The following is a 10,726-nucleotide window of genomic DNA, read 5'->3' as shown; positions in this document are numbered from 1 at the left end:
TCTTCGGCTCCGCGGGCGGCGAGGGAGCCAGGATCTTGGACTTGGGACAGGTGCACCTAGGCTTCGGATTGGGCAACGCCTCCGGGACCTGAAGCCACCTCGCCTCCCTCGCCATTCTCGTGTCGTCGCTGCTGTGCTTCCTCAGATCGTGCATCGGCGTTTTCCAATAATCCGGCTTGATCGACCATTTGTCCGTCTCCGCGCTGTGATGTTTCCTGAGATCGCCTCGCTGGATCTCCTGCGACTTCTTGTCCTCCGGCGTCAGGCTGTGGCAGCTGCATCTCGTTCTCTTGGCCAGGTCGAGGTCCGTGCTGGACGTGTGCAGGGCCCATCGAAACTCGGTTCCCTCGCTGGTGCGCTTCTTCAGGTTCCAGATCTGCTCGTCGGGCGAGAGGAAGCTACCGTCGGCCCATCTCGAGTCGATGCTTCGATACTTGGGCAGATCTCGCGTGGCGGCCGACGCGTCGACCGTGTCGCAGCTGCACGTCCTCTGGGTGGTGGGCGTTCTCTGGGACTCGAGGGGCGCCGACTCGATCGCGTCCAGATCCTCGATGGCGAGCAAGATCTCCTCCCGCCGTTTCTGGCCGCAGGACGGACATCGGCCGCCAGCCTCCCCATCGTCGCGGCTAGGTCGATGATGATGATGATGATGATGATGATGGTGATGTTGCTGCTGATGTGGTTGTCGATGCAACGTCGAGGTCGAGGTCGATGCGGAGGGGTCAAGCTGCGGGGGCAGCTCCTCGTCGTCGCGACGGCCGTCGTCAGAGTGTCGTGACGTCGCAGCCGTGCCTGTCGATGCGCACCAGCAAGTGTGTGTAGCTCCGTCAAGCCGCCTTGGTGGGTACCGCGACTCCGGAGACGACGAGGCTCCGCTCGAGGCCGGTACCAGGCAGACTGCCTCGATCCCCAGCACCGCAGGCCTGTTTCACGGTTTTCTTTCTCAGTTATTTGCCCCATTTTATAATCTACGTCTAGATTTAAAGTCGAGGACGATTGATACCTTGTACGAATTGAATGAAAACGATGTAGCGAGGTCGTAAAATCGATCAGGCGATACGTAATGATTTGACGACGTACGATAATTCGATGGATCTCGTGAGTTTTAGTTTCACATTTATGAAAGATGGAATCTTCTTCTGTTTAATTCGTTCTTTCAGACATCGAAATTGGCGCGTATAAGGTCTGAATAATCGGGTTGGGTCGATCGATAATTTAATTCCGTTTTAATTGTATCGTTTCACGACCTCATTGTATCGTTTCCAAGAAATATAATTGACAATTCGGTGAAATTTAATAAGATTGGATCACAGCGAATGGAATACGAACCTTCAGTTCAGTGAAGACCTCCGTGAAGAATCCGGGTTCGCTGTTGATTCGCAGCATCTCGGAGCTTAACCGGTTGACAATCAACAAGCACCTATCCCAGAACTTGTCTTTGCTGTCCTCGATGAGGAACGGTTTCAAGGGATAGCTGATCTCATTCCCCATGTAGCTGTAGCTCAAGTAGAGGCACGTTAAAACCGTTGCTTGAAGCTCCCTTTCGGAAGCCTCGTCTCCGTCGACCAACTCTCTCACCAGCATATAAATGAACACAACGTTGGCGGGATTGATGAACGCGACATCCTGTTGGAAAACGTTACACGTTAGTTTCTCATATTATATAACGTGAGACAATCTTAATTATTAATGGATCGAGCAAAAATTTTCAAGAAATCGCTTGACAAAATATTCATTAGTTAAATTTCACTGTAAATAATGATACTACTATTTATCGTTTCTAAAACAGATGATACTAGACAAAATTCTTTTCCTCAAAAGTTAAAAAAACAACAACGAACAAGATTTCTCTAATAATTGGAAATAATCGAGACAGTGCACTCCGCATTCCTAGTTCTACCATTTTTGAAACGACACCATCGATGAAAATTCTTTCTGTCAAAGTAAAAGAATCTATCAGAGTTCTAACGCAACGATGCTAAAGAGTTGTGCGAAAGTCTCGATTGGAATAGAATCGAATTCCTCCTTCGTATGGAGGACGCCTAGACAGACATTCGATGCGCCTGTATTGTACTTGCGCTCATTCAGGTGAGGTGCTTCTTCTTGGTTTGGCAAGCGCGCAGACGATACTCGTTGACAATCGACCGGCAGAAAGGGATGATTCACGAGCAGCGTCACATTACGTGCCACGGTTGCGAAATTGCAATCGGCATTGTAGCACTCGATGTCAGTCGCCGCTCGATACCTCGATTGCGACAGGTCTTCTTTTCATCGCGCTCCCTCCAAAGGGAAACGATATTTCGCGCTCTCGAGTTCTTCCGCCGCAATCTCGAACAACGCTTATCTTCTTCTCGAGAAGACTCTTTGAGTAGCTTGCTGCTTTTATCAGTGTTTTTCGTCTATTTTCGAAATTACAGGATGATTCGTTTCGTGTGATGATTTTAAACATGTATATCATCTTCCTTAGATATCATAAAACGTAAAAATAATTTCTTTCGGAATAATCATGTAAATTTTGTCGAATCAATATTTTAAAATAACGACGAGTTATTATTATCTGATTTTTAATCTGATTTCTCTGAGTCAATGAGAAATATTGCACAATCTATAGCAATACATTCTTCTCCCAAGACAGAACAGCGTAAACGGAGATGTTAATATCACGACCTGGACACGTCTATTTCCATTCACGTGTTAAATATTAACGACCACACGGCCATGAAGTTGTCTAATTTCGTCAGCTGTCCTTTATCAAAGTCGTTTTCATTGCTCCAGAAACGAAGTCCTCCGAATCATTAGCGAATTAGAACGTGGCGTGGGCCGTGCAAAGTACATCGTCTCCTTAAGTGCTCTCAGATCAATTGCGGTTCCATTGATTCTAATGCATTCTCAAAGGTGTCCATAATCGTGTGGCCGTGTTCACTCGCCTCGCTCATTTTCTTATTCGTAAAAATGATAAAATTGAAAGCGATACGAGATCAGGAGATAAAATAAAACCGTCGAAAATACAACACTTTGACTGCTCGCAAAAGTATCGAGCCATTTTGCTTCGTATCAGACGCTATGATAAAAAAATATCTTCTTCGATATCGAAGCTTACGAAAAACAACAAAAGTTTATTAATTTCGATAAACGATAATACAAAAATCGTGCAGGAATTTTGACTCTTTGGACTCGCAGTGAACAGAAAGATCAAACGATTCCTGTCCTTTGACGCTTAAATGAATAGAAAAAGATTTGAAATTTGATCTCATCATTTCTATCATTTCTTTTGTATCAAAGTATTGAGTATTTCAAATCATTTATCTAAGCCGTATGTAATAAAATCGTGAGAAACTATCGAGAGCATTGATCCTGCCAGGTCATCTCGGTGCATCCATATGTGCAAGAAACTCTGTGTGCACCCTCGCCGATCGGAAGAACTGCCACGCCTATGATCACCAGCGTACGTTTTAATTATCACAAAGCATTCGTTGTAATTGGACGATAACTCGAGGAAAGGGACGAGAGAGAGAGAGAGAGATTGCTCGAAGGGTCAAAGACTCGTTCCGCTTTGAATATAAAATCGAGAGAGTATGTGCGCATGGATAGATAGATCAAAAGAATAGAAGGAAGTAGTTATTAATGATGAAAAAAGGGTACGTGATTCTTTCTTTAAATCTTTTAACGCTGTTACGGATTATGACAATGCCTTGGGAAATTCTTATATATACATATACAAGAATATATACAAGAATTTCTTATATATACATATCTCCTTGTGCATCGAGTTTGCTTATGGACTTGTAATGTTGACGTACACGCAAAGGATTAACTAAGTAAAGCTCAACATCTCGATGTACAGTATCATCTTATAGTCTGCTATAAGAATGTATTAATAAAATAAATTTACAAGTTATAATTTTGTATTAAATACGTACGGATCTATTACGAATATTGTTAAATCAGAAGAGGATTCCTTGTTTCAAAATTAAGTCGAAGATGTAAAATTTCACAGAGGCTTCTTTTCTGCTTAAGAGAAAAATCGATCGCATATTATGGATACAACTCTCTCTCTCTCCCTTTGACAATCCATTTCATTGTCAATTTTCTCGAAAACGAAGCCTTATATATATATATATATAGAAACTCTATGCATAATCTACATTTTATATTCTCGAGTTACTTTTCTACAACTGTAGAAATCCGCAGAATGTTGCAATTTTTACGAAGAAAACGTCGAAGCTTCGAGTGTCTTCGTTAGATCGCTGGAAGAGAGATCCGAACCGGAAGTCGGATCGCAATAAAAATGGTCCCGGAAATGTGTGCCGAAGAACGACAGACAGTTAACGACGAGTCTTTGAAGTCTTCCTTAACGTTAACGATATTGCTCGTGACAAAGGGAGAGAAGAGAGTAGATGGAAAGAAAAGATGGGAAGAGTTACCCGTTAAGAGAAAGTAGCCCCCGTGAAAGGAAGGAAAAAGAGAGCGAGCGGTCGATATTTGAAGAGCGAGAAAGGAGGAAGGGAAACTGTGCAAACTTCAAAAAGGAAAGAAAAAAAAAAAAAAGGGGGTCTCGCGGGAGCTAAGTTACAAAACATCGAGCTTACGACTATTATTAGCCCGACTATTTCCGTTTTTCAGGACAGATAATAGCTTTTGATATTAATTGGTCGTTGTGTGTATCGAGCATGGAGGGAGGAGAGAGAGAGAGAGAGATAGAGAGAGAGAGTACGACAATCGTGTATGGCAAAGGAGGAGCAATTTATTTTTAAAATAAATACCTCTCCCGTGTACTCGATACGCTGTACCACACGTTTACAACGTTTCCACGTGTCTTGATCACAGAGGAGTACACCTGCTTGGTTGTAACATGGCCAAAGCGTTGGAGGAGGGTGGAAAAACGGCGACACGGAGCACGAGTATGAACAAAGTAGATATATTGGTCCTGGTCGATATTTGCCAGGGGTGAGCGGCCTGCATCCCTACTAGAACCCTCTGTAACCGCTTTTCATTTTTCACCAGCTTATTAAAATCCAACTGATTCTGATTGAATTTTGTACAGATTCTGTACATAATACGACGAGGAATCTTTAATTTGAATTGTCGTCGAGGTGTGCAGGCTTTTGCATGTAATCAACGAGAGGAAATCACCGTCCGTCAGCAGACGAAAGTGTCTCTTTGATGTTGTGTGGTATTCTGAGGGATCATTCTCTTACGTCTGATTGAATTTGATGCGGTTATGCTTTTGACGGTTATTTATAGAGAATGTTAATAATGATTCGTTAGATACTTTTTCTCTCTTCTTCTTAAAATATCATTTTAAAATAGTGCTTAACAATTCCTTGAATTGCAAGTTCTTTTTATAATAGTTTTATCGTGGTGTATCTCATCGAAAAAATAAATCTACATTCTACAGAATCTGTATTGTAGATTTGTTGTTTTATGAGAATCAGTGTTAGTCAAAAACAAAAGATTAATTATGCATAAAGGAAAAAATTATTTAAAACGATGTCTTAGTTATAGGTAAAGAGGGAAACTTTTCACTCGTTTGTCAAATATAATTATAATAACGTGTATATTAAAATAAAAAGATCGTGATAAGCGATTATCCATTCAAGAATCGAAATCGTTTTATTCGGCTTCTTATTGACGAAAACGAGATAACGTTCTCTTTCCTCTTCTTTGTCGTCATATTGGCCGCATTGCGAGTATAGAAAACGATTCCATCGGTATATGGTTTCCCTTTAACGAGATTCTCCGCAATGACGTTCAACCTTCTTCTATTTACCGTCTAGACAAAATGGATTAAATGGTTCTTACTTAAATGGTCTACGTGTTGCTCGTGCCTCTGCGTTTCACGATCGTCAAACCCGTTCCCGAGTCACGTGCTTTTGCGCCAACGAGTAAACTTGTCAGAGAAAAGTGGATTGATATTAGATCGATCTCGCTGGATCGAGATTGGAATTCTTCGTTGTAAACTTACTGGAAGACTTGAAGAGTGATATCTAGCGGATTGATGAAAATTTAACAATGTTTCCGTTGGAGAAATACTGGAATGGCGTTACAGAAAATAGAATAGACTTGATTATTTAATCTAATTCGTAGAATATTCCAATTATAATTTTGAAAAGCTCGCGCAATCAATTAGAATTACTTTATGTAATTTTATTAAAAAAGACACGTTTAGTTCATCTATCGAGGATTTATTTTTAGCAAATTGTTGAATCGAAATATGATCGTAATTTGTTTCCTTTTTCTTTTTCTTTTTCTATTCTTTTATCTTTCTGTTTTCGTGGAAATATTGAATATTTACTATAAAATGCAACGAGTGCGCGAAATCTGTCGACGCCCTCGATATGCAGCGTGTTTCTAGAACAGGCTGCATGTGTCACCCTTGACTGATTAGATTTGAGCACGTGTACGATCGATTTGCGGTTCTACGTCGACAAGTAGAAACCTCGGAGCGAAGGGAGCGTGATTTCTTGTCGTTTCGTTTCTTCGTTATATGTACGAAAAATATGAAACACCAAAAATAGCGAAATAAATATTTTTACTCTTACTTAAAAATTACATATTCGTGACTTGTAATTTTAGACAAGATTGTTAGATAGAAAATCATTGTACGAAATTTATTTTCAAATATTTTATTTATAGGAGATTTATTATTAACTCTTTAAATTTTCTAATAGTTCGTTATTAAAAGAACATTATACCGCGATAAGAATTTGTCATGGCTATTATTCCATTATATTACTATACACTACGTGATATTATATTTTTGTATCATTTTAGCTATATTTTAAGATTCGTTGAGCTTTTACTTTTTTTCCACTCTGTTTCACACGAGGCAGCACAATTTCTGAGAAAGTGTATTCCGCCATTACAGTCGTCGCCTCGATGACCATCGTTGTTATGCGCACCACTTAACATCGAATTAAGTGGCATCTGCAAGAAGAAGTGGCAGAAAGCATGATGGAAAATTATTCAAGGTATCTGATTGCCCTATTTGCATCAAAGTCTGTACTGCGAATAATTTTATCATTAATCGTTCTTGCAAAACTTTCCAAACGAGAGTAATATATCTATTCATTGAGGTTTAAATTATTTTCAAAAAAAAAAAAGAAAAAGAAAGCACATCACATTAATCTTCTTTCTCTTTCAAAATGTTTTCTCGACGCGATGAACGCGTTTGCTCCAGATTCGTTTGCGTGTAAATAAAAATATTTTTTTTAACTCGATCATTCTTCATAGATGAATGATTTTTGCAACCTAGCGGCAGATAAAAAAAAAAAAAAATTCGCCCGATATTTAATAATAGTACACCATTTGGTTTCGCAGCGTGCAATCGATAAAACCAACTTTTACGTAACACTATTGGAGCTTTCGATAATTCGATACAACCACGATCCGGCGAACATCCAACACCAAGGTTTACCCACACGAAACTTCCCTCTGCACCCGGCAAACTCCTATTTCAAATAAATCAAACCAAGTTCGAGTTACTTTAACGAGCAACTTTCAACGGCGTGGAAATTCTTTCCTCTCGAACCTATACCTATAACTTCATCAAGCGAGTACCTGCTTCAATATCCTCACCCGTGGTAAAAAATTTCCACCAACTGTAATCTAATTCCTTAAAAATCGAGGAGAACGATCGCGTCGTTTCGATAAATTCTATTCTCGAGACTCTCGATATTTCTAAAAAATAGAATAAATAGTTTCAAACGTATTCTTGAGACAACGTTCGCACAGATATACGGATGACGACAACGAATAATAGCCGACGAAAGCTGTTAAAATTTTTTATTTTTTTTTTTTCGAGCAATCCCTTCCCCTTCGTCGCGAGTTTCTTCTCCCTGAGGGTAAGAAGCTCTGGGGTTCGGTAAGAGGTCGTCTCCCCTTTTGCAATTAAAACCGAAGGGTGAACGTCCCTGGCCTGGCACCCCGCATATTTCCACACTAGCCAAGGGGTGGCTCTCTGCGACGTTGCCGTTACACGCACGTGACCCTCGACTCCCACCCCCTTCACGCGGTTTTTCCCCGATGTTGCACATTGCTGCACACACATTTTTCCGTGCCTCCTCTCGTCCACCCCCTTTCGATACCCCCTCTCTCTCTCTCTCTCTCTCTATCGATTACGCGGCCGTTCTTTATAATTAACCGTGCAACGCGTTCCAATTTCTGGTGGCGAGAGAAAGAGAGAGGAAAAAAAAACGTGTACCCCGTGCACATAGCACTTGCGAATTAGTGCCGCATGGGGGATGAACTGGGGAATGGGAGAAAAAGCGTCGAGCCTGGTTATAAAAGGATTTTAGCCAGTTTATTATAGGGAGCCCGTTGGTGGAAAGTAGGTGACGAGTGAGAAACGTGGACGATAACGTAACGAAGGTGTATCGAACTAAAAATAATTGTCCCGTTGTTAATTAAGGGCTCGTGACGAAGATGACCCTTGGTTGGTTACGAGTCACGAGATTCGTATGTAGGTAATTCACTTGTAATGTAATTACACTCGTAGCAATTGCGTAATAGTGTTACAATATTTTGTGATGTGAAAAGATGTTAATTAGAGATGCTTTCTTGGTTTAATTTAATTTATCGCCTTTTCTTCGTGCGAAGAGATTAAGAAAAAAAAAAATTAATACGTTAAATTGTCGTGAAATGATCAGCAACACCGCTTTTGTATTATATCCAATCTATCATTTTTAATACTGTCACTCGAGTGATAATACCGTTATCGTAAAACTTGACAATTTTTAAGATAAAAAAATAATGGAAAAAAAGAAAAAAACAAAGAAATGTTAATTGATTTTGTTTTTCTCTAAGTAGAAAAGAAAATGAAGAAATATAAATTTATATCGGGAATATTTTCGAGCATTTTTTTCAATTATATATATATCTATCAAACTCATATGAAATGAAATAATTATCGTTTAAGGAATTAAATAATGATAAATGTTAATAGTTTTAAATGTTAAAAATCATAGATGACTTTTGTCAACTACCCACTAAAAAATACTTCACTTTGAGAACCACTGCATTTTTCCTCTCTCTTTTTCCCTAGAAGAAAGATTAGGGTAGTTTTATAGATACGTTTCGTGGATCTCGAACAGACATTAGAAGAAATGCGCGGAGGAAAATGGAATCGGTCCTGGACACTCGTATCGGAGAGGAGAGACGAGTGATGAGCGTAAGGGCTAGTAGGATTTGGGGTTGAAAAACAGGGTAGCTCTGACGAGGATCGCTAAAGAGAGGCTTTGACAGCGAAAGCCGCGGCTCTGTGTATATTTGCCTACACCATATACTCGTTCAGACGAATAAACACACGCACGTGGATGGGTTCCATGCTACCCCTTATTAGGGGTCGATGTGAGCGTGGATGTATTATCAATGATACATTCGTTGGCGAACGAAAGCCATTGTGAGAAGACCGTGACTTTTGCTCGGATTGCAGCTTTTGAACAACTTTTGAAAAGATATTGTTTTCCGTTATTTCTTTGCGGAAATTCCTATAAACGACAGTCGTCATTTATTTTAGAATTTTCTTTTTTTTAATCCGCATTAAAGATTATAAATCATAGCGTGAAGCGTGACTTTCCCACTTTGCGTATTAATGCGTTTTACAAAGTTCGTTACTTTATAAACTGAGAAAATTGAGTTTAAAGAGTTTACACAGAAGCAAAAGTTTTATGAAAGCGATAAAACGCTCTTCTATCACGCTTCTTTTCATTGTCATTGACTGACGAAAATCCGTGCAAAGCGATGTGATTACAACATTTCGAATTCATTAAAGAGGAAAAACCTTTGAAAATTGTTGAATAAACCTTTTTTTCCCATTCGTCCACAAATTGAATTTTTATTATATTATAGCGGATCAATAGGGTAGATTGATAAATCGAATTTAAAAAAAAGAAATTACAATCGTTGATGCGTATATAATAGGATCAAAAGGAAAGAGGAGAAAGAGATTTTCGTAATTATTATTATTATTGCAATATTTTACAGATCGAAAAATCGATGTTGACATTTAGTTGGAAAAAACACGCGACTGCGTGTCGATGAAAATGTCGCATTTCGATCGAACGACTTCGAAAACTGGATTAGCGCCATGAATGTGTAAATCGTAAATTTTAGTCGAATCGTCGAAATGTTGTGGACGAATATAGATGAATCAACTTTAGAAGATTCCTTCTTATTCTTCGATCATCCCCTCTCCTCGTCGCTTAACTGGCAATGATAAAAGAATCGAAAAATGGCCCGACGATAAAAGAGAAAGAATATAATCGAAGTTTCAAAAAATGGACTTTAGAATGGACGTTTTGAGCGTAGCAATGCTATATATAACTAAGACCCTTGTGTGCATTCATTTCGGGGGTAGATTTATCTGAAAATCGAATCTCGAATTTATGGAAAATATATTTTGCATAAACGTACAATCTTAGCACGTTTGGTTATCTAATCTAATTTTTTATTAAAAATTTACGATATGTTCTTCGCGCTTTTCATAGGTATTATTTTTTTAAATTAAATTCAAAAGATAAAATAATTCTTAATACAATCAAATAATCTTAATATAATCAAATTGAATAAAGAATCTTGTTTATCTTATCTCTGTTTCATCTTCGATAAAATTTTCGCTAGAATAAAAGTCATTGACAATTCAGTAACTCGATACGTATCAAGAACAAAACATTGAAGTGACACGAAGGATTAAAGCTAGTTCTAAAAATAAAAAAAGAAATCTTGA

The 10,726-nt window shown here is 39.1% G+C and overlaps 1 protein-coding gene across 2 annotated transcripts in view; it reads right to left on the bottom strand.

Moving 5' to 3' along the window:
- Positions 1-509: 509 nt before the first annotated feature.
- LOC102675552 (cyclin-dependent kinase 5 activator 1) overlaps positions 510-10,726 on the bottom strand; it is a 14,922-nt gene continuing 4,705 nt past the window's right edge. For both annotated transcript variants that reach the window (XM_006616249.2, XM_006616250.2), the window contains exons 3-4: positions 1,330-1,626; positions 510-923 (exon numbers count right to left, since the gene is read on the bottom strand). In XM_006616249.2, the coding sequence (XP_006616312.1) occupies positions 828-923; positions 1,330-1,626 (393 nt within the window). In that variant the 3' untranslated portion in view covers positions 510-827. The remainder of the gene's footprint in view (positions 924-1,329; positions 1,627-10,726) is intronic.

The sequence above is a fragment of the Apis dorsata genome, unplaced genomic scaffold, assembly GCF_000469605.1.
Source record: "Apis dorsata unplaced genomic scaffold, Apis dorsata 1.3 scaffold_256, whole genome shotgun sequence".
Taxonomy (NCBI): domain Eukaryota; kingdom Metazoa; phylum Arthropoda; class Insecta; order Hymenoptera; family Apidae; genus Apis; species Apis dorsata.
Note: the sequence above shows the minus strand (reverse complement) of the source record. Positions and strands in the feature narration are given on the sequence as shown.